Below are 25,222 nucleotides of genomic sequence, written 5' to 3'. Positions count from 1 at the left end.
AAAAAGTTCGCACACTTACCCAAGCGGGACTCAAATTTAATTTTTGGAGTTCTCAAGCGGATTAATCTTGCCTTCTGCATCACTCGAGGGCCAGCTCAGTTGCCGCTTAATTTGGCGTGGACCAATAATTTTCCTTATTTCAGCTACTTGACTGGCTAACTTTAAAGTGGATGCAGCACGACCCCACGCAACGCTTATTTTCCCTTAGATTTTAATCAGCCCAGGGGCATAAAATAATTATAAAATGTTAAACTTTTTTGTTTTGATTTTTGTATACTCTATTTATTGGAAGCTAAAAATGTTATATAAAATTCGATTCGGATTGAATATATATGTTAATATATATGCCTTCTAGGTACTTGTAAATAGTACTCATTAACTTAGTCTATCTGGTTATGAGCATATATGTATATATAACAGAGCTTTCAGGTTGAAAGATGAATTTTAGTAAATAGTGAACAAATTTTGAATAATTGCACTTTCTTTTTATACCCTGAACCCATTGAAAATGGGAAATCAGGGTATAATGGTTTTGTTGAAATGTATGTAACAGGCAGAAGGAAGCGTGGCAGACCCCATAAAGTATATATATTCTTGATCAGGGTGACGAGCTGAGTTGATTTGGCATTGTCCGTCTGTCTGTCTGTCCGTCTGTCCGTATGTTTGAACGCGTCGATTTCCGAAGATATAAGAGCTAGAGACTTCAAATTTTTTGTAAAATGTTCGTAATTACAGCGCGGATATCGAGTTTATCATTAAAATTCGATAACTCATCCCGATCTTTTTTTATCGATGAAAAACCTTATCGAAAACCAGTTATAAAATTATATCTTCTACACCTTTATTGCTAGAGTCTCCAAATTTTTTATATATGCTTATATGCAATTTATACAATTTCGGTTTTTGTTAAAATTTACCCCCAACCTCTAAATTCACCCCCTCACCCTCACTTTTGTAAAACGCGTATTTCAAATACTAGAGACTTGTGCTTTGGCAATTACATGCATATTCATGTTATAATCATAATCTGAAAGTTTCATGAAGATCGTACGTCCACAAAAAAAGTTATTAAACAATTAAGTTCTCTCAGCCCATGCGTGTTTATGCGTGGGTGCTTGTGTGTGTATGTGTTTGTGTATGTGTGTGTGTTTCTTGTGTAAGCTGAAAGACGCGAAAAATTATTGAAATATCTATTGCTCCAAGGGTTCAGGGGATCTCGTAGTCGAGCAGTCTCGACTAGAGCTTTCTTACTTGTTTTATATGCATATGCATGTCCTTGGAATATATATATACATATATAAACTTCCACACTTAAAATTTTCCTCAGTATAAAATTAACAGCTAAAACATTGCCAATTTGTATGACCTTAGTTTGGAAGTAAAAGACAATATCAAATTGTTTCTGTCAAAGACTCGGCTCAAATGAGTTTGGTATTGGCACCACCTTTGGGACTACTACTGGAACTCTGCGAATTTTTCTTTTTATTCACATACCATTTCTTTTTAGCAGGCTGTTTTGCATGCACTGGTTGCTCGGCGCCTTTATTTATCTGCATTTGCCCCATCCTTTGCGATAAGTTTGCCACGCCCATTTTCGAAAGACGCTCACTTTCTCGTTCCCTCCAGTGAATGTACAAATGGCGCTTGAGCTGGCCAAAGTTCTCAGTATAAAAGCTGCACTGATTGCAATGTACGGGCGTGGCATGGAGAAGTTGTTCCACCTGCTCGGCGGGCATCGGCTCAACCGAGCCCTTCACGTAAAGCAGCGCGTATATAGCTTGAAACGTTATAAACAAATCGGAGTTGAAGGTGTTCCAGTGCTGAATGCGACGCATCGAGCTTGAATAGAAATCTTTCGAGATGACATGCATGTTGAGACGATTCATAAACGCATCAATTTTAAATCCAATCCGAAAATCATTCGGTGACAGTTGCTGCTGCTTAATAACATCATTCGCCAGATCCATCATGTGGTCCAGCAGCGGCAGATGCTCGCGCTTCAGCTAAAAATATACTTTTGCATATACATACATACATACATACATATGCACTTATTATTAAGTTTTACACACCGCTAACACATTGGCGATCTCCTCTTTGGGCAGCACGACAAAATGATATTGCGCCTTGGGGCACGTCACGTTGCGGAGCACCGCTGCGCGCTCGCTCTGAATAACAACATTCTCGCCAGCGCTCAGTTTGCGAGTTAATTCACCACGTAAAAATTCCACATCAGTCTCACTCTCCGCCATGGCCTTTGAGATTTGATGTGATTTACCTGAATAGTCCAGCCGATGAGAAGGTAAACAACAAAGCTGCAGCTGAACTGTTGGAATTGGTACATCTGATTTTAAACACTATGGTTAGTGTTTTAAATAAGCTTCAACAGTGTTGAGCAAATCTGGGAATATGAAAAGCGAAACAGAAAATACTGCGAATGTTTCAATCTCATCACAACGTCGCAAATGCATTCGCAATTCTGTGCAATTTACCAGGTGTGACGTCACAATCCTACGGGCTTAGAAACTAACCTTCACTCTCAACATAATTGTTCGATTCCATTCCATGGATGACGTGGCCTTGCATACCTCTGTGGCTGATAAGATTGTTGCAAGCGTGCAAATTTGGTTTCATAAAGAATACAAATTCCTGATCGTAACTTATCAAGACTTATATGAATATATTCATTTTGAATATGCATATGTATTTATTTTTGTTTTTAATAAATTATAACATTTTGAATGAATTTTTGGATAATCTATATTGCATATAAATCCTCAGGACTTCTGAGAGTTTTCAGTTTGTTTGGTGTCATATTGTTTTTTAAATTGGCTTTTCTGCGCGTATTTTCCCTGATTTTGATTCTGAGCATTGGGAGCAGATGATTGTTTTGCATTAGACAGTGGATTCATATTTATATTCACATTACCGAGAGGGTGATTTGCTCCAATATTATTCAATCCAGGACCCTGCACATTGGACCCATTGAGGGCCCGAGGTCCGTTGGGCCCATTATTGGCCCGAGGTCCGTGTGGCCCATTGAAGGCCCGAGGTTCGTGTGGCCCATTGAAGGCCCGAGGTCCGTTGGGCCCATTATTGGCCCGAGGTCCGTGTGGCCCATTGAAGGCCCGAGGTTCGTGTGGCCCATTGAAGGCACGAGGTCCGTTGGGCCCATTGTTGGCCCGAGGTCCGTTGGGCCCATTGTTGGCCCGAGGTCCGTGTTGCCCAGTGAAGGCCCCTTGATTGAATTGTCGAAATTTTGACTGACTATAAGGCGACTTCTGAACATTTTTATCAAAGTGGTTGGCATGTTGACCTTTATTTATCTCCGCCACTTGGTTGCTCATATTTTGGCGCCAGCTCGATGGGTTTCGATTTATTGCAGGCTTTTCGCATTTGAAGGGATTGGTTGGCAAGGTTGGATCATGATTGTTTGACTCCACTGCTTGATTTGACTTTGACTGATTTGATGATACGGGTGCTTTGTCTAGAGCTATCTTGGGTGGAGTTGTCAATTTTGCATCGTCTAGCATGCGAGTTATCTTTTCCACTTGCAGCTTTATTTGGAGCTTATCTTCTCGATTTTTCCAATGCTTAAACAGGTGTCCTTTCAATCCAAGCAAAAGATTTGTTTCGAAATCGCACTGATTACAGCGCAGGGGCAGTGCTTTACGCAATTCGTCTGCTTTTTCAGCTGGCATGGGTTCTATGCTGCCCTGAATACGAATAAGAGCATAAACTGCCTGATACGTTAAGAACAATTCTGTATTGAAACTGTTCCAATGGCTTACTCGACGCATGCACTCCGAATAGAAATCATTCGATATGATATGCATATTCAAGCCGTTCATAAATGCATCAATTTTGAAGCCAATCAAAAAGTTGCTGGACGGCACATATTGATGCTGTTCAATGATTTGATTTGCCAGTTCCTTCATATGATCCAAGAGCGGCAGGCTGTCTCGTGTCAGCTGCAATGCGGCACATGCATGAGCACAAATACATAAAACATTGAAATATGTATGTACGTATGTATTAAATGGCTTACCGCAGTCACATTCGGTATATCCTCCTTGGAGACAACTATAAAATGACATTGAGCCTTGGGATAAGCATCTTTGATTACAACCGCTAGATCAGTTTCGATTAGAGGTTTCTCAGTTTTCGCCCTTTGTGTAAAAAGCTTTCTTGCAAATTCCGTGCGATTACTCATTTCGAATCATATGTTTTCTTCTATCTTCTCCTTTATCAAATCAATGATTAAAATCATCGAATATACAGCACTTAGAAATAATTAAAAATTGAACTTACACAAATCTGTATGCATGTGTACGTACATATGACAGTCTGGACTCGAATGAGACGTTTGGAATAGGAACACAATTGCTGGTGAATATTGGAATACAGTGTTGTAAAGAGTTCCACTAACATATGTTTGCTTGACGAAGAATGTACATACATACATACATCCACATGCATGTAAACCTTTTACAATTGCTGAGCTCAGTCAGTGCTGCAGCAGGTGTTCCTTGAGCGAAGGGATGTTCTTGGCAACGAATTCACACTGGTTGCACGCCAATGGCTTTGACAGCAGCTCCTCTACCTTTGCCTTGGGCAAACGTTCTATTTTGTCGTTTTTGCCTAGGTCCTCATAGAGTGCTGTAAATATCAGAGAATGAAGGTATTTTCGTAAACTGATGCTTGTACCAACTAACCTTCGTATGGTATAAATAGCGGCGTATTGAAGCTATTCCAGTGTTTCTTTGTCTTTAACCAACTGGAGACAAAGTCCTTTGATATTACGTGCAAATGCAGCCGTTGCATACTCGGCTGGGCATGAAAGCCAATCCGAAATGACTCAAAGCATTCGCCGCGCACTTCAATTATATTGCGGGCCAGCAGATGAAGTTCCTCCAGTAATGGTAAATGCTTCCTATTCAACTGCAAATTGACAAGAAAAACACGTTTCGGAATCCGGTTTAGCTAACCGCGAGTACTCACCTGAAAAATGCTGGCAATATCCTCCTTGGGAAGCACAAGATAATGATGGCGTGCTTTTGGATATTTGTCCGCAATAACAACTGCAATGTCCGTTGATATAATTAAATTAGCTGGATCTAAAATTGTTTTGATTAGCCCGGTTTGCCAAGACATTTTGAACAGCTGATTCGACCGGCAGTCGGTGGTTATGCAGTGTTGTTAATGTCGAAATTTCTCTGTGTCAGTGCTGCTCAGCGCAGCTGCGAGCTCAGTGATGCGTGCGTCGAACGCGCAGTGCCGGGCGTTGCGAGCGTCAACGTAAGTCTTCCAACGTAGGTTTTCACAATTGGTATTAGATTTATGAAGATTTAACCTATTAATTTTATTTAGAATTATCATCGATGAAAGTGTACAATATATCAACGAATACTTTGTACCACTGTTCTCTGGTCAGTGTTTGTACTCATTAAAAAGTAGTGGCACTATTCAACACTGCGCGCAGATTATATGCAGCCCTGCACGCAGCCCTGCACGCAACCCTGCAAACAACAACAATGAACTACAAGAGCCGAGAAGAATATTATTTGTTTGGCTGCCTAAATGTGCTTGTGTGCAGCGTGGGGGCAAGTAAAAAAGTGCGTACCGCAACATACAAAAACGGCCGCATATTTTTTACGCAACGCATGCGGAATTTGCACAATTACGTGACAGTTTTTAATTGAAAATCATTCAAATTTCATTTGAGGCATCCAGTGCACCGCCAATCTAACGGAAATTTGCATCTGAAAATCGAAAGTCTGCCAATCTAAAGCTGCCCAAAAGATTACGCAAAGAAAATTATAATTGCAGCTAAGGCATCACACAAGCAACATGGCGCAGGCCACCGAAGTGAAACCACGCCTCATGGCCGAACCACTGCACATACAGCGACTCGAGGCGGCATTAAATATGCGCCCCTTCATTGAGATGGCCCGCGAGGCCCTCAAGCAGCCGTTGAGCAGTGGCAGCGGTGAGGGCAGCGCCACTGAGCCGGAGACTGGCCAGGAGCAATGCATTGACTCGGACGAGTCGTCGACCAGGGTGGGCATGGTAAAAATGAAACTCAAGAAGCGACGCCGAGAGCGTCTACTGGGCAGCAAAGAGGGTAAATAGAGTACAAACTGTGAGCAGTATTTTTAATTGATTTTTACTCTTCTTCGTTGACAGAGCGCCAGAGCGTAAAGGCGCAGCTTTATAACTTCAATGATCTAACTAGTGATCGGGAGTGGCTATACGAAATATTACTGAGCGACACAGATAGCGAGCCGCAGGTGAGCGACGAGGATGAATACATTAATCAAATGCTTCGTGAGCATCTGCAGGAGCAACGCCACCGAAAGAATTATTACAAAAAGGCCACAGTGAGTAGTGGAGCAGTTGGTTAATTGGCGCGTATTAAAGAAAATTGCTTGTAGAACGCTCAATACGCTTACTATGGCAGTGGACTGCTGTCCAATCACGACGTTTACGCTGAGCGTCAGCAGGCAACAGCTGGCGTGCGGAAACGTCGACGCCGCACCAAACAAGAGATACTCTTGGCTCGTTTAGCTGAAGCGCAGGCGGGTCCCAAACCGGCCAAGCAGCGTCGACGAGGGCGTAAGAAGCGCACCACATTGGATTCTCCAGAGTCGGGGGAAGTGCACCCGTCCGAGCTCGGCAAGTACAGTTTTGGTGACACGCTGCCTGCCAACGATGAGGATGACGACGACAATGGGGAGGTGGACTACAAGCGCGAACTGGCCAACTTCGCGTTGGATTACCCTGAGGAGGAGGAAGAAATCGAGGAGGAAGTGGACGTAGTGGGCGCTGTGGACGGACAAGTTACGCGTGTGCGTCGCCGTCGCAAGAACCCTGAGGTATTGGCTGCTCGGCGGCGGCGCATCTGGCAGATCATGTCCAAAAAGGAATCCGGACGAGTGCAGCGCATCAGAAGCAACAATCACAAGGAGATGCTGGCCAACTGCAAGCGTGTGGCTGGAATGTGTGCCAAGGTTGTGCGCCAGCGAGCGCTCAACTCGCAGCGCATCATGAAAGAGACCGTTTGGCGGGCGAAGCGTCTAACACGAGAAATGCTCAACTATTGGAAGCGCTATGAGCGCGTGGAGCGCGACCAGCGTCGCAAACAGGAACGAGAGGCCGAGGAGCAGCGCAAACAGGATGTCGAGCTTATCGAAGTGAAGCGGCAACAGCGCAAACTGAACTTCTTAATTACCCAAACGGAGCTGTATGCCCACTTCATGTCCAAGAAACTCGGCCAGGGCTCCGAGGCGGATCAGTTGCGGATACTCAGCCAGTTGGACGAGGAGCACAATGCGCGTCTGGCTACACAAGACGATTACGATGCAGGCGAAATGAAGCAGCTGGCGCAAGCGAATGCAGAGGCTGCAATTCAGCGAGATTTGGACAAGACGCGCGCCTTCGATGTACCCTTCAAGAAGGAGCAAATATTGGAGCAGCTGCAGGAGCTAGATCATCCGCTGCCAGAGAGCGAGCAAATGAAGGATTTGCCACAGCCCAAGATGTTTAAGGGCACACTTAAAGGCTATCAGATCAAGGGCATGACATGGCTGGCTAATATATACAATCAGGGAATCAGTGGCATTTTGGCCGACGAGATGGGTCTGGGCAAGACAGTGCAATCGATAGCATTTCTATGCCACATTGCGGAGCATTATGGTGTGTGGGGTCCGTTTCTGGTCATTTCGCCCGCCTCAACACTGCACAACTGGCAGCAGGAGATGGCACGGTTTGTGCCCGACTTCAACGTGGTGCCCTATTGGGGCTCGCCAAATGAGCGCAAGATATTGCGTCAGTTCTGGGAGCAGAAGCACCTGCACACACGTGAGGCTAGTTTCCATGTGGTGATCACCTCGTACCAGCTTATTGTCAGCGACTACAAATATTTTAATCGGATTAAGTGGCAGTACATGGTTCTGGATGAGGCTCAAGCCATCAAAAGCGCCGCCTCGCAGCGCTGGAAGCTTCTGCTGGGCTTCAATTGCCGCAATCGCCTGCTGCTGAGCGGCACGCCCATACAGAATAGCATGGCTGAGCTGTGGGCGTTGCTGCACTTCATAATGCCCACGTTGTTTGATTCGCATGACGAGTTTAACGAGTGGTTTTCGAAGGACATTGAATCGCACGCCGAAAATAAGACCGGAATTGATGCGCGCCAAATCTCTCGTCTGCATATGATATTGAAACCCTTCATGCTGCGGCGCATCAAAAAAGATGTGGAGAACGAGCTGTCCGATAAGATTGAGATTATGGTCTATTGTCCGCTAACCATACGCCAGAAGCTGTTGTATAGGGCGCTGAAGCAAAAGATTCGCATCGAGGATCTGCTGCACGTGGCCAACGGTGGCTCCACGACCTCTGCGTCCGGCGATGGCTCTATTTTGGATCGGAACTTTACCTCGAACCTTATGAATTTGGTCATGCAGTTCCGCAAAGTCTGCAATCATCCGGAGCTCTTTGAGCGGCGCGATGCAAAGAGTCCCTTCAGCATGCGATGTGCGGAATATGTTCTACCTCGACTAATCTTTCATGATGGACTACTGCACAGTGCCCTACCCAGCCGAAGACACCTGCTATATAATCGGTTAGTTAGCTATTTGGCTTTGAGTTGAATGGAGCTTTGATATATGATACTTGCTCTCTTCCTCGACAGATTCAACATTTTTAAATCGGCCAACGTGCATAGATCCCTGTTCGATGATGTACACGTTGATAGCTGCTTCAGTTTCACCCGTTTGTCGGATCTTTCCTTGTCTGACATGGAGGATGTCACCTGGCATGGCCTCATTGATTTGTAAGCAGTTTATTTCTAATTGTTGCATTACGTATTTAGTTCTGAATTGCTTTACAGCCTGTTGCACTATCGTCGCGTACTGGCCAGGCAACCTTTGCTTGCCTACCGTCGTCAGTGGTGGCCACATCAACGTGCTCCGCGCTATCAACTCCTGGAGCCAACTCTAGAATGCAAGCTTGTGCCGGACTATATGCTCCCCAACAGTGTGCTGAGAAATTTCATCTTTACTGCAGTGGTAAAATATTGTTAGCTCATTTGATTTGAGCTGCCTTATCAGCATATACCAATATAGTCTTTAAAATCATATATTTCTTGCTTATAAGGATATCCTTTTGTAGATCGTCAGATCTTTGAATGATTACCTTATACTTCTTCCTTATCTATTTATCAAAATATTATACATTTTAATTGTTTTGTTGCATTACAGACGTCTAGAGAGAGTAGCATTTATGCTTTTGGTGATTACATCACTGTCAACATGCAGGAAACGATAGAACATCGTGTGACTCGTTCCAAGGTACTTAAGCAAAAGGTTGCACTGATTGAGGAGTTTGTCGATGGCGACGGCCAGCCGCAAGTGAATGTAGATCCGCTTATAAAGCAGGAGCTAGAGGTGGAATCTGTGGAGGTGCAGACCAAATCGAATGCCAAAAGCGATGTTAAGATGACCACGCTACATTTGCTGCCCGAGTTCCCGCATCGGCCGCGTAAGCCGCAGTGCTATAAATGCGAGCCGCTGCAGATGCCGCGCTTTCTCTACGGGCTGGGTCAACGGGTGCAGGCGGTCGATCGACAGTTATAGTGAGTAGCAATGCTTTAATGTATGTAATATGTACTAATATCTGGCATCTGGTTTTTGTCAGCTGTGAGAGCCGCGCCGCAGCTTGGGCGCACATACGCCACATGCAGTGCGAGAACGTGCTGGGCAGGGAGCTTGTGGGCACTGGCTTGGCGCTCTGCAAGCCGCTCAATGGCTGGTCGTCGATTGTGGTGCCCGATAAGGAGACACTTATAACGGATGCGGGCAAACTGTTTGTGCTTGACAGCCTACTCACACGGCTCAAGGCCGAAGGTCATCGTGTCCTTATTTACTCGCAAATGACCAAAATGATTGATCTGCTCGAGGTGAGTTTAAATCTTTGATATCCGTTTGACCCACTGCTAATGCCATGCGTGATTTTTAGGAGTATATGTGGCATCGCAAGCATCGCTATATGCGCCTCGACGGCTCTAGCAAAATTTCTGCTCGTCGCGACATGGTCGCTGATTTTCAAACCCGCGCCGATATCTTTGTCTTTCTGCTCTCCACACGAGCCGGTGGATTGGGAATTAATTTGACTGCAGCTGATACGGTAAGTTAAATTGATGAGTCTGTTGTTAGTATAACACTAAAATGGGACGACTTGCTGAAGAAGAAACTAATATTTATATGGACAGGCCTTAGCTAAGTTCAACTGAGGTCGCCTTCGTGTGGGTATATTTAGTGCCCCAACGAATGGAGAGTTTGTCTTAAGCATTTTAGCTTTCGATTATATGTCAACCAAAGCTGTTTTTCTCTATGGCATCCCAGCTTAGATTGAGTTAACTTTTTAAAACGATAAAAGTTTAATCTACAGCAAAGCTACAAAATCTTTTTTCATATCTAAGCTAAATTATTTGTTATTGTATATCCAATCGAGATGGAATTTTTGCGAAAAAAATATGCGGAGCCAGTTAACTTAACCCGTCTTGAAGCGAATCTGGTGCCATCCAGTTTGAAAAGGAAACCATTGGTTCGCCAGAAGCCAGAATTCAATGAATCTGACAAATATAATGGACTGGATGACTTGACTGACCTATTAACCAAAACCGATCGGAAAACCAACAAAATTGAAATCCAGCGCCCTGATCGCCCTAGGAAACCATCCAAGAACCTCTTAATACAGGGACGCGATGAGCCTTTAAATAACTCAGATAACTGTGTGCTGCATATCGGTTACAATGACCGTGAGGCTGCATTGGTGTGCCAGGTGCGCACTGCCAATTTCCGAGCACTGAAGCAACGGCTGTCATCAGTATTTCAGAATTACAACTGCCGCTTTCGGGCTGTGCATAGTGAGAAGCAAATCTTTAAGCAAATGGGCCTCATCCATGTGCTAATGACCTGTCAGACTGCCATGGACTTTGGCAACTTGGAGGAGCAGCTGCATCAGGTGGCACTGTCCTGCCATGCAGAAGGCTGCAGAATTGTGAGCCACGAAATGGGCGCTCTATGTTTTAGATGCCAGCCAGAGCTTATACCAGAAGTGGCCTGCAAGCTAAAGGTGTTCGGCTACACGCCGCTCCTCACAGAGCTCGGCTATTGCCCCATCGGGCCGTTGGTGAAGCTGAAATCCCCACAGCTGAGGCGCTATTCAGAGTTCCTTAAGAACCTACGGGCAGACGCAGACATCGTGAAGGTCTATGACAATGTGCAAAACTCCGTGCTGCAGTCCATGTACACCAGCTAAATTGGCAGCTGGCAAATTTATGTGTGGGCGATGAATAAAAGGGCAGCTCCTTGTTGCCGCGACTTGTATCCATTTGCTCGACTACTTGTTTATGCAATGCGCGGTCGTCGGCGTCGGCGTCAGCGTCAGCGTCGGCATTGCCATTGGCATCGATCGAGCGCTTTTCGCCATGATTTACACATTGTGATCTTTATCGCAACAATGACACTGCCAAGGCAACCACCGCAAATTCTCAGCCAAAAGGATGCAATATATATGTGTGTGTGTGTGTGTGTGTGCTTGTGTGTGCTGTGATATCTTCCACTGTGACTGCGGCTGCTGGGCTTCGTGTGAACTTTTTCGCTGGGTTCTTAAATCATTTTGTCACTGATTTTGATTTGTTATTTGCGCTGGCCGTCAAGTAATTTGGTGTTTGTCTCCTCGTCCATTTTATTGTTCGGTTCTCAGGCTCGAAATTGTTCTCCCAACTCGTTGTTGACTAATTCCCTGGCATTTTGGCATGGCATTGCATGGCATGGTCTTTTTATCGGGCCTTTGAGCGGCTTATCGAAGACGAATAAGCTTTAATATCTGCCATAAAATTTAAGAAAATCAATAGCCGGATTTCTTATACTCTTCTAGTGCTATGAGAGATATTTCAAAAGAAATATATTAGCTGAATTTTTTTGTATTATAAAGGAAGCTTTTATATAGGGAAGATGCATGTAAAGTTTATTGCTAAATGTCAATACATTATACAGAATTATAACAACCAATAATGCAGGCTTAACTATCTGGTATTACAGTAGAATTCATGTAGAATAAAACGCCGATTTCTAGATTTAGTGAAGCAAATTCATTAATACTTGTACATTGACTCAGTCGCATTCCCTAACAAAAGTTGAAATTTGTAGAATTTTTGTTTTACTCTGTAGTAAATTTATAAAAACCCGATTGTTTCTGTTGGTGTTCCCACACAGGCAAAGGTTGAGGGCGAAAAGTATTTGTCGTTCATGTCGCTGGTGCATACCAATGTAATTTGACCAAACTCAACTCAACTCTTTGGCATTTCACTTTACACTAACGGAAATTGTTGAGGGCCCACAAACTTGTACCAGTTACATTTAAAATGATATGGGATCAGCTTGTTAATTGTTGTTTATGCCATTTATAAACAAATTGACTTTGATTGTGGCACTGTGTTCCTTTTCGGTGGTCATTGTCATGCGCGTCTCGCTTCCACTTGGCATTTAGATTTATGACATTTTCGAAATCGTAGCAGTAGCCACAGCCTATCGTCATCTTTTGATAGTCCATCATATTTGGTATGTCCCACACGTACCTGAATTTAGTACAATACATTGGGTGTATAAAAATGTTGTCTTAAACCCAATCTGCCTGTCATATATTCAGTTGCTACTTGTAAACATCGTATAAATTTTGATTTAAAATTTTTCACTAATCTAGGGCATTCCCAGTAATTCTCTCGCCAGGCAAGTATCTCAACTGTTAGAGAGATTGCAAGCTTGTGAATAGGTTCCCATTTATTTAAAATTAGTTTTGCCAGGCAAATGAAGAAGATAATCGTTATTGTATTTATAGGAAATATGGTTGTACTGATAAGTTCAAGTGGTTACACGTGAATCTTAAAGCTTAATGTCGTATTGGCTCACCTTTATTATATTCTTTATAATTTATGGCCTGATTCTATTTTAATATATTGCTATTTATATACATATATAACATTTCATGATATTTCATAATCACCGATAACAAGGATTTCAATGTGTAGGTTTTTGTTTTATATATTTCACTACTACCATTCAACATTAAACATATTTAACTAATTCTGACCAGAATTAAAGCAGACCCACATTAAAATATAGGATACCAGCGATTCTTCTACTTACTGAAGCATTCTTACATATGCTTGTTGTGTTATTTCACTCTTGATTTTACATTGACCGCTTAATCCAATTTGATTGGACCCTATCAATTACACTTTATTTTAAAGAATAGCCCAGCCCACGATAGAATCACTCTAACGAACTTAGCAAAATTATCAGAAAATCTTATCAAATACAGTAAACTTTTTATAAATTGCAAAAAAAAAAGGTCTTCATAGATGTGGTCTTAACTACGCCTTACAAATTCAATACCATTCGGTTTGTACATAAGTTCAAAAAGAGTTTTATTAATAGGACTATAACGTGCTGTAATAAAATAAAGTAAAGTTAATAAATGCATCTAAGTTTATGCAAGCCATTCGCGAACTAGTTCAATCAATCGTTCCTTGGCTGCTCGCAATGCTGCACTGTCTGTGGGACTGATTGAGCCAGAATCGGAGCAGTGCGAGGCTTGTGGAATAATTGTAGCGGAGTCAGAGCCAACGCGGCTCCATCCATCCAAACCACCATGAGTCATATAAACATTCTCCACAGCTGGATGCTTTCCACCATACTTCTTATTTGTGGCCTGGATATATTCTTCAATTTTCGCTGAGGTGTATTGGGATCCGAATACGTCGTGACACGTATCGGTATACAGAGTTGCCGGGAAAGTTGATCCGAATGGGTGATTCTTGTTTTCAGAGGATTGGAACCAACCAAATTGTCTGCATGTTTGATAGAACCAGCCGAGGCCAGCTAAGAAGGAAAGAAAAAGGCTTATATTTAACTAACATTGTCTATTGAGGTTTTACTCACAACCATCGTAGTTATTTTTGGACCATTTGTAATAATCAACAGTTCCCTGATATCGAGTATTAACACATTCTGGTTTCCCTAGACGCCACTGTACGAACTGAGATAGTGCTGAAGCATCATCATCATCAAAACTTCGTAGAACAGAGCAATATTGGGCCAAATCATAGTTTTCTGGTCTACAAAGAAACAAAATCATATTGAAGAAGAAGAAGGAAAGGGGTTGCTTGTGTCATAGTTACTTTTGGTACTGCGCTATGCCTGCAAATATGTTTGCAATCGAGCTAAATATTTGCCACTGATCCCTTTCATTATTCTCGTCGAAACTGTCGCACAAATTCAGGAGTTTCTTGGCCTTAGCTCCCTGACCAGTCTGAAACAGATCCTCATAGTAAGATGTCGCATTATCGATGAGGTCGTAGCAATAGTCTCCTCCCAGCTGCCTGTAGGCTCTGCCAACAACTTCCATGAAATCTGAAAAATCCACTATCGCATCTAGCGGAGCACTTGAGGCCCAACTGCCGACGATTACGTCGGGGTACAATAGCTTAAACCAAACTGCCATGGATGCAGAGTAGGAGCAGCCTGAAATAACAACCTTAGAATCCTTGTACTTGTCCTCTTCTTTGAGCACCTTGATAACATTCACCACATCGGCCAAAGCTTGCTCCACGCTTTGGTACTTAAGGTTTTTGGTTGACAGGGGCCTAATGGGAAAATAGGTGAATTTTATATTAATGAATCAGAAAATTTAGCAAGTCAAGGATTTGAAGCTTACGTAATTGGAATGCTCTCGCCGAAGAATCGATGTTCAGTGTAGACCAGTGACCCATTGTGCTCCTTTGCGATGTCAACCCACAGTCCTGATGTGATGGCGCTGTAGAAGATAAGTTAGATAAGATTACTTGAATTCCTTTAAGGAACTGTCGAACTCACTTGGTCCCACACGTCCTTATTAGTGTCGTCAAAGTTGTCCAGGCTCTGGTTGAACCATCGAGTCTCCACATTTGCACGCTTGGTGCTTGGCGGCAATGGTGGCCCACGCTGAAGCTGGTTGAGTGTTTGAACAAATACTGGAATTGATATTTCATCTGAGCCTTGAGAGTTCTTGAGAGTTGCTGCAGATGCTAGGGATACTAGCAGTGCCAGAACTACTGGAAAGTACTTCATCTTGTTATATAGGTCGCAAGCTTACGAATGGTTTCCTACCCCAATACATGGCCTATTTATTCAAAAAGTTCTTTTGCCAGGGTACTTGTAAATATATGTGTTACTAGAAAAGTAAATATTTGCCCATAGCTTAATCGTAAGCCCCATTTATATGTAACTGATAGGCTTAAGTAGCGTGTGGGTCACGTTGGACAACGTTACCAAAAATGCTTTAGTTGTCTCATCCTTGTCGTTTCGTATCTTTATTGTAATGGATTATGGCGATTTCGTAATTGATTGATTTACTCATTGCTATGATATACATATATAGCTCATAGTGATAATTGTATATTACGAAAATTTATTTTACTGCGAATATTTTCTTCAACGTGATGTTTAGGAATACATATTTATTCCGAATACTAAAAATATGCAAACTATATGATATATGTCTATATCACATTCATAACTATTTAACGATTAAATGTTGGTAGCTCTTCTACAGATTCGAGATATTTTCCTCTCTTTGTTAGGTCTGTGTATCAATATCGTATATTGTACATCAGCAATGGTTATATCTAATACTAGTATTGGTGACATAGCATTTTGAAATACATTGTATATGATCTGTTAATCGAAAACTTCTTTAATAGCTATGCATATTTTATTCGATGATTCTCATATATGTATATGATTAAAATATTTTTACTTCATTTAAAAATAAAAGATGCAATTTATTGGGTTATTTTATATATTATTGTTTAGATAGGTCGCATATTAATAATCCAAAGAGTAAATATTAGCGTTGCATACAAACCCTTTAGTTTGCTGTCTAGTTTGATAAGACGTGACTGTATATTCTCAGAATATCTTCATTATTAATGGACTGATTTCTGTCACATTTTGTAGCCTATAATTTGAGCAGTTCTTAGTATTGGGGAATCACTTTACAGAGCTGATTACTTTATACTGAAGACTATCCTGAAAGTATGCTGTGCAAATGGACTTAAAATTTGTTAACCAAATATACAATTATATACTATAATACAAGCCCGTTCACATATTAAGCGTACAGCCAGATATAGTATATCGCCATAACTACTAACATTTTGTTTTAGTGACAATGTCAGCTTTAGGCAAATTTTTGATTGCCTTCCTTCCAAAATATTTGCCTTTAATATACCACTATTCCACTACAAGTACGAAGTTGTTTACTCAAGCAATATAGTTCATTTAATGTACATTAGTAGTATGTATTTGCATATTTTTAATTTCGCGGCAAATAATTGGTAGTACTTAAAGTTATGCTAGCCATTGACGCAATAGTTCAGCAATACGATTTTTGGAAGCGAGCAGTTCGGCGCTATCGGTGGAGCGGATTGAAGTTAGGTCAGGACAGTGCGACATCTTGGAAATAACCGTAGCGCCCTCTGCCACGCCATGACCAATGGCACTCCATGGATCCAGACCTCCGTGTGTCATATAGACGTTCTCAACGTTTGGTTCCAAGCCGCCAAAATCCTCATTGGTCTGGGCAGCATTTTTTTCAATCTGGTCGTTTCCGAACTTGTTGCTAAAGATATCTTTGCACAATTCAACGTAGAGAGTAGCGGGAAAACTGCTGCCAAACGGCTGATTAGAAGAACGCGACGACTGATACCAACCGTACTCGTTACAGGTCTGATAATACCAGGCTCGAGCTATGAAACAGCAAAAAGAGATCTAATCAGTGAAAGCATATTGACTAGCAATTAAATAACTTACAACCGTCAAATTTGGAAATTCCGTCCAGATAATAGTTAACGGTTTCTTGGTAGCGTGGATCAACGCAGGTTGGAGAATTCCACGCCCAATAAACGAAATTGGCAATGGCTGTGGCATCATCGTTAAAGCTCATGATAAAATCGCAATAATACTCAAGGTCTCCCGCTCTATATTAAATGGTATATAACACCTGAATATATCCTATTATATGATTCACTTACCCTTGATACTGGGCTAAGCCAGAGAAAACATTGGAAATGCTGCCGAACAAGCTCCACAAATCCAGATCGTTTTCATGATCAAAATTGCTGCAAATACGCAGCATGGCACGTGCTTCAGCCGCGCGCTTGTTCTTAAACATGGACTCCAGTTCGGCTATGCCCTTCTCTATACGATTGTAGCATTTCTCTCCTCCCAGCTCACGAAACGCTTTTCCGACTACCTCCTTGTACTCGTAGAAGTCAAGTTTGGCGAATAGCGGCGCACTGGAAGCCCAGGCACCAACCACCAAATCGGGATAGAGCCGCTTGAACCAAACTGCCATTGTGGCTGAGTAGGAGCAGCCGGACAGCACGACCTTCGAATTGCTTAGCTGTGCATTCTCCGACTTGAAGGTTTTAATAAAATTGGCCACATCGGCGAGCGCCTGCTTGACATGCAAATACTTCAAGTCCTCCAGCGACATTGTCCTATGATTATAAGATTATTATATGTTTATGTAATATATTAAAATTATACTTACTTAGTGGGTATACTTGCACCGTAGTAACGATGCTCAGTATAGATGAGGACACCTTTGTGCTCCTTGGCCAAGTCATACCAATAACCATCGTTTATCATATCCAGAGAGGCCTGCCATTCGCCGCCCAAAAATATGAATATTGGGCTGCCTTCCGTTTGGAATTCATCATTGATAAAATAACGCTAAACCAAAAGCAAATCATTAATATATATAAACCCATGTATATATTATATATTCCACTAATAGTTATACCATTTCGTAGGTTTCCTTATTGGTTTCATCGAACTGATCAAGTGGTTGTGTAATCCATTTTTCTTCCCCCTTCAATTCTCGTTTAACCATCTTCAAGGGTGGACCGCGTTGCATATCTTTCAAAGTCTTAACGAATACGGGCACATCTTTCTTCAACTCGAGGCTGATTGCCTGACTAGCCAGAGCCACCAACGCAAGGCTGACCAACTGTAGGAGCAGCATGTTGCCAAATGAAGTTCCTAACTGACCAACGTTCTACTTTTATGCAATCAAATTGTAGTTTCGTTTTTATTGATTTTCGATCAAGATATAACTGTACAGCTGATAAGAGTTCGAAGTGGTATTTCAATTGAGCATTGTGATTAGACGGGATTTTCAGTAACCCAAATCTTATCGCAAATTTATGATTTCCATTACTTTTTATAAATGTTTCTATAGTTTAACATAGATTGCATTAGTTGTTCGTGTATGCGTAACATGGCAAAACCATAGCCACGATCTAGTAGTCCCATTTAGTAAAACAGCAATTCTTAGTGCTGTAATTCTATTCAATCTTTTATTGCAAATATTACATACACTTGTAGCAAGTTACTACTTTATTATTATTATCGTCCGACTGATTAAACAATATTACTCTAGCCATTCGCGGACCAGTTCAGCTACACGTTCTTTTGAGGCTCGCATTTCCGGGGTATCATCATTACTAATCGATCCAAAGTCCTTGCAGTGCGCATGCTCTGTAAATTTAGAATCACTTTAGTAACTTTTCATTAGACTCTTATAAGCTAGTTCACCTGGTATGATGGTGGCCTGCTTCTCGTCCTGTATGCCCATTGCACGCCAGGGATCCAACTGTCCATGGCTGAAATACACATTCTCTACTTCCGGCGTAAGGCCCCCAAAGTATTCGTTTATCTCAGCCGCACGGTCCTCGATAAATGACTCACCGAACTGGGGACCATAGAGATCAGCGCACATAGTTGTAAACAGAGCTAATGGGAATTTAGTGCCAAATGGTTGCATGATGGAACTGGATGTCTGATACCAGCCGTACTCGTTACATGTCTGGTATATCCACTGACGCACTGCAATATGTAAATCAGAAATTATTAGATACTAGAAGTCGCATTGAATCAAATCACTTACTCATATTGCCGTTGTACCTTGTATCCAATAGTACTTTCATGACGGCATCGTAGCTTAAATCGTTACAAGTGCTGCCACTCGCTTTTCCGAATTCACTGAGAAGATAACTGCTTACTCCAATAAGATCAGTACTTCCAGTCATTATTTGCTGGCAGACACCTTCAATACGTCCAGAACTATAATATTGATAATATATTGATATTAGTGCAGTTCTTTCCATTTAAACTTGGCAATAACTGACTTGTGGGTCTGTACAACGTTGGCAAATATTTCGGAAATCTCGTTAAACAGCGTCCATATGTCCAAATCATTGTACACATCGAAAGGTTCACAGAGCTTCAGCAAAGCCTTGACCTCGGCGCCGCGTTTGTTGGCAAACATCGCTTCCATCTCAGCAATACCCTTCTGAATACGGCTGTAACAAGCAGAGCCACCCATTAAAGTTATTGACTCGCCCATTACCTCTTTGTATTCTAAAAATTCAGAAAGAGAAATGCTAATCCGTCAAAGCACTTTCAGAGACTACAACATACCAAAAAAGTTCACTTTAGCAACGACGGGGGCACTGGATGCCCAGCCGCCAACAACCAGATCGGGATATGTTCTCTTGAACCAGGTAACCATCGTAGCAGAGTAGGAGCCACCCACAATTATAACTTTGGAATCACTCAAGCCCTCATACGAAGCCTTCTGCGTAGTTATAAAATGCGCCAAATCAGCCAAAGCTTGTTTCACATGCAGGAATCGAAGGTTCTCATTGGACAAATCTCTAAAAAACATTAAGATTCTCATACAAATGAACAGAGTCTCTGCTCGATTAACACTCACGGCAATGGATGGCTTTCTCCGTAATATCGATGTTCAGTATAGGCTAGAAGTCCATTGTGCTCCTTGGCCATGTCGTACATGTGACCCGCTGTAATAAATCCATTGCTAATTGTCCACTCTCCACCAAGGTATATAAACATGGGACCACCGGCTTTGAAAAACACATCGTTCAACTTGTAGCGCTGAATGTCAGAATATATGATTAATGCAACTCAATTGAGAATTACATAATACTTGACTCATACCATTTGCCAAGTTCGAGTCTCAGAGTCATTAAAGTGGTCCAGCTTCTGTTCGATCCACAATGTTTGCACCTCGTCGGCTCTATTTTGATTTGTCGGAACATAAGGTTCCTCGTGAAGTTTCTTGAATGTGCGCTCGAATATGTTTCCATTAGCCTGGCTAAGGCCTAATGCCAACAGTGTAATAATTACTCCGACTCCGTGGTGTGTCATCGTGGTAGATTTAACTTCTACTGAGGCAAAGGTTCCATTCGCATTCTGCTAATACCTGTTGCCTAGTTAAACGGCAATTCTTATCTAACAATTTATTAAAACGTTATCTACGTGTAATCATAAGAAATACTAGCACAACTATTTTTCAATCGTTGGTTTATAAGCATATTATAGTGAATACCATGTAGCCTTATCAGTTCGACAAGTCAATACATTTTCAGTCGATGGCAAGTGTGCTTTGTTTCTTCTTTTCTTCATTCGATCAGATTTTGCTACCTTTTAATAAATAATATAATTGTTATTGATAAGGTTAAGTATGTTTGACTTTCCTATTACTGATTATTGACAGCACAATTAGTTAATTGGAATCGATAATACATTGAAATTGATAATAATTGAAATTGAAATTACGAAAACTACATTACTAAAAATATGATATGTAAACTTTATTTAAGCCATTCGCGAACCAGTTCAGCTACTCGTTCTTTTGAGGCTCTCATTTCGGCGGTATCATCAATACTAATCGATCCCAAGTCCGCGCAGTGTGCATGTTCTGTAAATTGATCATCACTTTAGTCATTTTTCATTAGACGTTCATAAGATAGCTCACTTGGTATAATGGTTGCCTGCTTCTCGTCCTGTATTCCCATTGCACGCCAGGGATCCAACTGTCCATGACTGAAGTACACATTCTCCACTTTGGGCGTAAATCCACCAAAATAGTCATTTGTCTCAGCCGCACGGTCTTCGATAAAAGATTTACTGAACTGGGGGCCATAGAGATCAGCGCACATGGTCGTGTAAAAAGTTACCGGAAATTTAGTGCCAAATGGCTGAGAGGCGGAGCCTGAGGTCTGATACCAGCCGTACTCGTTACATGTCTGAAATAGCCACTGACGTCCTGTAATATGTTAAGCCCATATTAGAATACAAATTTTCAATTGTGAAATTCAGAAACTCTTACTAACTGAGCCGGAATATCTTGTGTCTGAGAGTGTATCAATCATTGCATTGTAGCTGAGGTCATTACACTTAGAAGTGCTCTCTCCAAATTCACTTAGTAAAAATTTACTTAGCCCAACAAGATCGGAACCTTCGGCCATGATCTTTTGGCAAACTCCCTCAATTTGTCCCGCGCTATTAAAAACATAATTTAATTAATTATATTAAATAAAAGTAATATATAACAATTTTATGCATACTTATGTGTCTGTACCACGCCGGAAAATATATCAGATATTTCACTGAAAAGATTCCAAACGTCCAAATCGCTGTACACATCGAACGGTTCGCAGAGCTTTAATAGAGCCTTTACCTCACTGCCACGTTTATTGGCAAACATTGCTTCCATCTCCGCAATACCATTCTGAATACGGTTGTAACAGTCAGATCCACCCATTAAAGCTATTGACTGTCCAGCAATCTCTTTGTACTCTGCACATATACAAAAAGATTTTTATGCTTTATAAGAGACTCAACAGGCCCACACTTACCAACAAAGTCGACTTTGGCAAAGAGAGGGGCACTGGATGCCCAGCCACCAGCAACCAAATCGGGATATGTTTTCTTAAACCAAGTAACCATGGCAGCAGAGTAGGAGCCACCCACCATTATGACTTTGGAATCACTCAAGCCCTCATACGAAGCTTTCTGCGTGGTTATAAAATGCGCCAAATCGGCCATAGCTTGTTTGACATGCAGAAACTGAAGGCTATCGTTGGACAAATCTCTAAAAAAATTGAGATTCACATAAAAAGGAATAGAGACTCAACACTATTAACACTCACGGCAATGGATGGCTTTCTCCGTAGTATCGATGTTCAGTATAGGCTAGAAGTCCATTGTGCTCCTTGGCCATGTCGTACATGTGACCTTCTGAAATGCGACCCTTGCTAATTGCCCACTCTCCACCCAGGTATATAAACATGGGACCACCAGCTTTGAAAAACACATCGTTTATCATATATCGCTGAAAAAGAGATCATATGATCAAAGTAACTCAATTTATTATTACATAATACTTGACTCATACCATTTGCCAAGTTCGAGTCTCAGAGTCATTAAAGTGGTCCAGCTTCTGTTCGATCCACAATGTTTGCACCTCGTCGGCTCTATTTTGATTTGTCGGAACATAAGGTTCCTCGTGAAGTTTCTTGAATGTGCGCTCGAATATGTTTCCATTAGCCTGGCTAAGGCCTAATGCCAACAGTGTAATAATTACTCCGACTCCGTGGTGTGTCATCGTGGTAGATTTGACTTCTACTGAGGCAAAGGTTCCATTCGCATTCTGCTAATACCTGTTGCTTAGTTAAACGGCAATTCTTATCTAGCATGTTATTAGAACATTATCTACGAGAAATCATAAGAAATACTAGCACAACTATTTTTCAATCGTTGGCTTCAAGTCATACTGCAGTGAAAACCATGTAGCCTTATCATTGCTTCTTCTTCTCTTCATTTGATCAGATTTTGCTACCTTTTAATAAATAATATAATTATTATTAATAAGGTTAAGTATATTTGACGTTCTCAATAATGATTATTACCACCACAATCAGTTAATTGGAATCGATAATATTGATGTTTTAAAAATTGAATTTATATTTTTGCTTATATTGCTTAAATACATAGCAATTGTTTAAACAAAAGAAATTCATTTCATATTTTGCTAATATTTATATATTAGGAGACCATTTAAGGTTATAAAGACAAAAAGCAAATTCTATTTTATCCATTCACGGACCAGTTCGGCAACTCGTTCTTTTGAGGCTCTCATTTCGGCGGTATCAGTTGGATTGATCGAATTGAAGTCCTTGCAATGCGCATACTCTGTGAAAAAAAAAGAAAATATTTTTTCATTAAAAATTACATTCTTATGATTTTATTTAGGTAGCTCACTTGGTATAGTGGTAGCCTGCTTCTTGTCCTGTATGCCCATTGCACGCCAGGGATCCAAATCTCCATAGCTGAAGTACACATTCTCCACTTTCGGTGTAAGACCCCCAAAGTATTCGTTTGTCTCAGCCGCACGGTCTTCGATAAAGGATTTACTGAACTGGGGGCCATAGAGATCAGCGCACATGGTCGTGTAAAAAGTTACCGGAAATTTGGTACCAAATGGTTGAGAGGCGGAACCTGAGGTTTGATACCAGCCGTACTCGTTACATGTCTGGTATATCCATTGACGCACTGTAATATGTTAAGCTCTTGTTAAAAAACACATTTTCAATTGTGAAGCTCAGAAGCTTACTAATTGAACCTGAATATCTTGTGTCTGAGAGAGTGTCAATTGTGAAATTGTAGCTGATGTTATTGCATTTAATATGATTGTCTTCAAATTCACTCAATAAAAATTTGCTAAGTCCAACAAGATCGGAACCTTCGGCCATAATCTTTCGGCAAGCTCCCTCGATTCGTCCCGCGCTATTCAAAAATAATTTAACTAATTACTATTAATCAAAGTAATACATAACTATTTTAGGCATACTTATGTTTCTGTACCACGCCGGAAAATATATCAGATATTTCACTGAAAAGATTCCAAACGTCCAAATCTCTGTACACATCGAACGGTTCGCAGAGCTTTAATAGAGCCTTTACCTCACTGCCACGTTTATTGGCAAACATTGCTTCCATCTCCGCAATACCATTCTGAATACGGTTGTAACAGTCAGATCCACCCATTAAAGCTATTGACTCTCCAACGATTTCTTTGTACTCTATTAAATATAAAAATTTGTATTCTTTATGAGAGACTCAACAGGTCCACACACTTACCAACAAAGTCGACTTTGGCAAAGAGAGGGGCACTGGATGCCCAGCCGCCAGCAACCAAATCGGGATAAGTTCTCTTGAACCAAGTAACCATCGTAGCAGAGTAGGAGCCACCCACAATTATAACTTTGGAATCACTCAAGCCCTCATACGAAGCTTTCTGCGTAGTTATAAAATGCGCCAAATCAGCCAAAGCTTGTTTCACATGCAGGAATCGAAGGTTCTCATTGGACAAATCTCTAAAAAACATTAAGAGTCTCATACAAATGAACAGAGTCTCTGCTCGATTAACACTCACGGCAATGGATGGCTTTCTCCGTAATATCGATGTTCAGTATAGGCTAAAAGTCCATTGTGCTCCTTGGCCATGTCGTACATGTGACCTTCTGAAATGCCACCCTTGCTAATTGCCCACTCTCCACCCAGGTATATAAACATGGGACCACCAGCTTGGAAAAACACATCGTTTAACATATATCGCTGAAAAAGAGATCATATGATCAAAGTAACTCAATTGATTATTACATAATACTTGACTCATACCATTTGCCAAGTTCGAGTCTCAGAGTCATTAAAGTGGTCCAGCTTCTGTTCGATCCACAATGTTTGTACCTCGTCCGCTCTATTTTGGTTTGTCGAAGAATAAGGTTCCTCGTGAAGTTTCTTGAATGTGCGCTCGAATATGTTTCCATTAGCTTGGCTAAGGCCCAATGCCAGCAGTGTAATAATTACTCCGGTTCCGTAGTGTGTCATCGTTGTAGAATTAATTTCTACCGAGTCGAATGCATAATGTAAGCACCATTTATACCTGTTCAACGGCAATTCTTATCGGGTACCTAATTAAGCTATTATCTACGTTAAATAAATTGCAGAAACAGTTTTATAGTAATAGTAACACACTAATTTCCAATCGTTGACTTAACCATGCTTAGCTAATTATTCCGTGGAGCTCTATCAGCTCAGCAAATCTGGACATTTGTAAAGTAGTTTATTTAATTGATGCATTGCTGCTGTTCCTAAATAAACAGATTCAAGTGATAGCTATTCATAAAGCCAGACACTATCTATAAAGCGGAAATGGAATTTAGACAGGAGAAAAGTCTATATGTGAA

General features: G+C 41.4%; 10 protein-coding genes across 12 annotated transcripts in view; 2 read left to right on the top strand and 8 right to left on the bottom strand.

The window, feature by feature from the left end:
- Nucleotides 1-253: 253 nt before the first annotated feature.
- Nucleotides 254-2,557, bottom strand: LOC108614288 (aprataxin-like protein). The gene is made up of 2 exons (XM_018008381.2): nt 2,073-2,557; nt 254-2,003 (listed from the first exon to the last, which is right to left on the bottom strand). The coding sequence occupies exons 1-2, from the start codon at nt 2,250-2,252 to the stop codon at nt 1,419-1,421; spliced, it is 765 nt and encodes a 254-aa protein (XP_017863870.1). The 5' UTR covers nt 2,253-2,557; the 3' UTR covers nt 254-1,418.
- A 126-nt stretch (nt 2,558-2,683) lies between these two features.
- Nucleotides 2,684-4,451, bottom strand: LOC108614368 (uncharacterized). Its single transcript, XM_018008504.2, has 3 exons — nt 4,312-4,451; nt 4,049-4,243; nt 2,684-3,971 (listed from the first exon to the last, which is right to left on the bottom strand). Exons 2-3 carry the CDS (start codon nt 4,211-4,213, stop codon nt 2,778-2,780), a joined length of 1,359 nt encoding a protein of 452 aa, XP_017863993.2. The 5' UTR covers nt 4,214-4,243; nt 4,312-4,451; the 3' UTR covers nt 2,684-2,777.
- A 50-nt stretch (nt 4,452-4,501) lies between these two features.
- LOC108608649 (aprataxin-like protein) lies at nt 4,502-5,340 on the bottom strand. The gene is made up of 3 exons (XM_018000118.2): nt 5,002-5,340; nt 4,716-4,941; nt 4,502-4,659 (listed from the first exon to the last, which is right to left on the bottom strand). The coding sequence occupies exons 1-3, from the start codon at nt 5,152-5,154 to the stop codon at nt 4,508-4,510; spliced, it is 531 nt and encodes a 176-aa protein (XP_017855607.1). The 5' UTR covers nt 5,155-5,340; the 3' UTR covers nt 4,502-4,507.
- Ino80 (chromatin-remodeling ATPase INO80) overlaps nt 5,283-25,222 on the top strand; it is a 39,558-nt gene continuing 19,618 nt past the window's right edge. The window contains exons 1-10 of one of the 2 annotated variants that reach the window (XM_089462772.1): nt 5,283-5,298; nt 5,371-5,615; nt 5,734-6,124; nt 6,187-6,380; nt 6,435-8,620; nt 8,690-8,830; nt 8,888-9,065; nt 9,258-9,631; nt 9,694-9,955; nt 10,015-10,182. In XM_089462772.1, coding sequence (XP_089318898.1) covers nt 5,851-6,124; nt 6,187-6,380; nt 6,435-8,620; nt 8,690-8,830; nt 8,888-9,065; nt 9,258-9,631; nt 9,694-9,955; nt 10,015-10,182 — 3,777 coding nt within the window. In that variant the 5' untranslated portion in view covers nt 5,283-5,298; nt 5,371-5,615; nt 5,734-5,850. Of the gene's footprint in view, nt 5,299-5,370; nt 6,125-6,186; nt 6,381-6,434; nt 8,621-8,689; nt 8,831-8,887; nt 9,066-9,257; nt 9,632-9,693; nt 9,956-10,014; nt 10,183-25,222 lie in introns of both variants that reach the window. The other variant, XM_089462771.1, reaches the window with a different exon arrangement.
- On the top strand, nt 10,358-24,056 carry LOC108608647 (uncharacterized). The gene has a single exon (XM_089462778.1). The coding sequence runs from the start codon at nt 10,510-10,512 to the stop codon at nt 11,317-11,319; it is 810 nt and encodes a 269-aa protein (XP_089318904.1). The 5' UTR covers nt 10,358-10,509; the 3' UTR covers nt 11,320-24,056.
- Nucleotides 13,488-15,170, bottom strand: LOC108621114 (putative serine protease F56F10.1). The gene is given in 4 exon segments (XM_089462777.1): nt 13,488-13,943; nt 14,004-14,179; nt 14,243-14,707; nt 14,779-15,170. Coding segments are annotated over 4 exon segments (1,425 nt in total). The 3' UTR covers nt 13,488-13,551.
- Nucleotides 16,357-18,129, bottom strand: LOC108608644 (putative serine protease K12H4.7). The gene is made up of 5 exons (XM_018000112.2): nt 17,908-18,129; nt 17,656-17,837; nt 17,135-17,602; nt 16,914-17,080; nt 16,357-16,849 (listed from the first exon to the last, which is right to left on the bottom strand). The coding sequence occupies exons 1-5, from the start codon at nt 18,127-18,129 to the stop codon at nt 16,452-16,454; spliced, it is 1,437 nt and encodes a 478-aa protein (XP_017855601.1). The 3' UTR covers nt 16,357-16,451.
- On the bottom strand, nt 18,435-20,336 carry LOC149270545 (putative serine protease K12H4.7). The gene is made up of 7 exons (XM_089462774.1): nt 20,127-20,336; nt 19,882-20,063; nt 19,587-19,822; nt 19,295-19,526; nt 19,054-19,229; nt 18,702-18,992; nt 18,435-18,644 (listed from the first exon to the last, which is right to left on the bottom strand). Exons 1-7 carry the CDS (start codon nt 20,334-20,336, stop codon nt 18,538-18,540), a joined length of 1,434 nt encoding a protein of 477 aa, XP_089318900.1. The 3' UTR covers nt 18,435-18,537.
- On the bottom strand, nt 20,762-22,578 carry LOC108608645 (putative serine protease K12H4.7). Its single transcript, XM_089462776.1, has 7 exons — nt 22,369-22,578; nt 22,124-22,305; nt 21,830-22,065; nt 21,539-21,770; nt 21,301-21,473; nt 20,947-21,237; nt 20,762-20,889 (listed from the first exon to the last, which is right to left on the bottom strand). Exons 1-7 carry the CDS (start codon nt 22,576-22,578, stop codon nt 20,783-20,785), a joined length of 1,431 nt encoding a protein of 476 aa, XP_089318902.1. The 3' UTR covers nt 20,762-20,782.
- Nucleotides 22,914-24,897, bottom strand: LOC108608573 (thymus-specific serine protease-like). 2 transcript variants are annotated; one of them, XM_089462775.1, is made up of 7 exons: nt 24,654-24,897; nt 24,409-24,590; nt 24,114-24,349; nt 23,824-24,055; nt 23,596-23,759; nt 23,235-23,525; nt 22,914-23,165 (listed from the first exon to the last, which is right to left on the bottom strand). In XM_089462775.1, the coding sequence occupies exons 1-7, from the start codon at nt 24,861-24,863 to the stop codon at nt 23,059-23,061; spliced, it is 1,422 nt and encodes a 473-aa protein (XP_089318901.1). In that variant the 5' UTR covers nt 24,864-24,897; the 3' UTR covers nt 22,914-23,058. The 2 variants fall into 2 exon arrangements, with proteins under 2 accessions (XP_089318901.1, XP_017855908.2); XM_018000419.2 differs by having other exon boundaries at nt 23,587-23,759; nt 24,654-24,896.

Source organism: Drosophila arizonae, chromosome 2 (assembly GCF_054131065.1).
Source record: "Drosophila arizonae isolate 15081-1271.41 chromosome 2, UAZ_ARI_1.0, whole genome shotgun sequence".
NCBI lineage: Eukaryota > Metazoa > Arthropoda > Insecta > Diptera > Drosophilidae > Drosophila > Drosophila arizonae.
The sequence above is the reverse complement of the archived record's forward strand: the minus strand, read 5'-3'. Positions and strand labels throughout refer to the sequence as shown.

Coding starts and splice junctions, on each gene's coding strand:
- LOC108614288 (XM_018008381.2), bottom strand. CDS start 2,252: ATGGCGGAGAGTGAGACTGATGTGGAATTTTTACGTGGTGAATTAACT. Junction 2,004..2,072: donor AGATCGCCAATGTGTTAGCG/GTGTGTAAAACT, acceptor GTATATTTTTAG/CTGAAGCGCGAGCATCTGCC.
- LOC108614368 (XM_018008504.2), bottom strand. CDS start 4,213: ATGAGTAATCGCACGGAATTTGCAAGAAAGCTTTTTACACAAAGGGCG. Junction 3,972..4,048: donor ATATACCGAATGTGACTGCG/GTAAGCCATTTA, acceptor GCCGCATTGCAG/CTGACACGAGACAGCCTGCC.
- LOC108608649 (XM_018000118.2), bottom strand. CDS start 5,154: ATGTCTTGGCAAACCGGGCTAATCAAAACAATTTTAGATCCAGCTAAT. Junction 4,942..5,001: donor ATATTGCCAGCATTTTTCAG/GTGAGTACTCGC, acceptor GTCAATTTGCAG/TTGAATAGGAAGCATTTACC. Junction 4,660..4,715: donor GCTATTTATACCATACGAAG/GTTAGTTGGTAC, acceptor TGATATTTACAG/CACTCTATGAGGACCTAGGC.
- LOC108608647 (XM_089462778.1), top strand. CDS start 10,510: ATGGAATTTTTGCGAAAAAAATATGCGGAGCCAGTTAACTTAACCCGT.
- LOC108608644 (XM_018000112.2), bottom strand. CDS start 18,129: ATGCTGCTCCTACAGTTGGTCAGCCTTGCGTTGGTGGCTCTGGCTAGT. Junction 17,603..17,655: donor GGTGCAAGTATACCCACTAA/GTAAGTATAATT, acceptor TTATAATCATAG/GACAATGTCGCTGGAGGACT. Junction 16,850..16,913: donor AATTTCCAAATTTGACGGTT/GTAAGTTATTTA, acceptor GCTGTTTCATAG/CTCGAGCCTGGTATTATCAG.
- LOC149270545 (XM_089462774.1), bottom strand. CDS start 20,336: ATGACACACCACGGAGTCGGAGTAATTATTACACTGTTGGCATTAGGC. Junction 19,527..19,586: donor TGCTAAAGTGAACTTTTTTG/GTATGTTGTAGT, acceptor CTGAATTTTTAG/AATACAAAGAGGTAATGGGC. Junction 18,645..18,701: donor GCAGGCCACCATCATACCAG/GTGAACTAGCTT, acceptor CTAAATTTACAG/AGCATGCGCACTGCAAGGAC.
- LOC108608645 (XM_089462776.1), bottom strand. CDS start 22,578: ATGACACACCACGGAGTCGGAGTAATTATTACACTGTTGGCATTAGGC. Junction 22,066..22,123: donor GGAGAAAGCCATCCATTGCC/GTGAGTGTTAAT, acceptor CAATTTTTTTAG/AGATTTGTCCAACGATAGCC. Junction 21,238..21,300: donor AAGATATTCCGGCTCAGTTA/GTAAGAGTTTCT, acceptor AACATATTACAG/GACGTCAGTGGCTATTTCAG.
- LOC108608573 (XM_018000419.2), bottom strand. CDS start 24,863: ATGACACACTACGGAACCGGAGTAATTATTACACTGCTGGCATTGGGC. Junction 24,056..24,113: donor TGCCAAAGTCGACTTTGTTG/GTAAGTGTGTGG, acceptor TATATTTAATAG/AGTACAAAGAAATCGTTGGA. Junction 23,526..23,586: donor AAGATATTCAGGTTCAATTA/GTAAGCTTCTGA, acceptor AACATATTACAG/TGCGTCAATGGATATACCAG.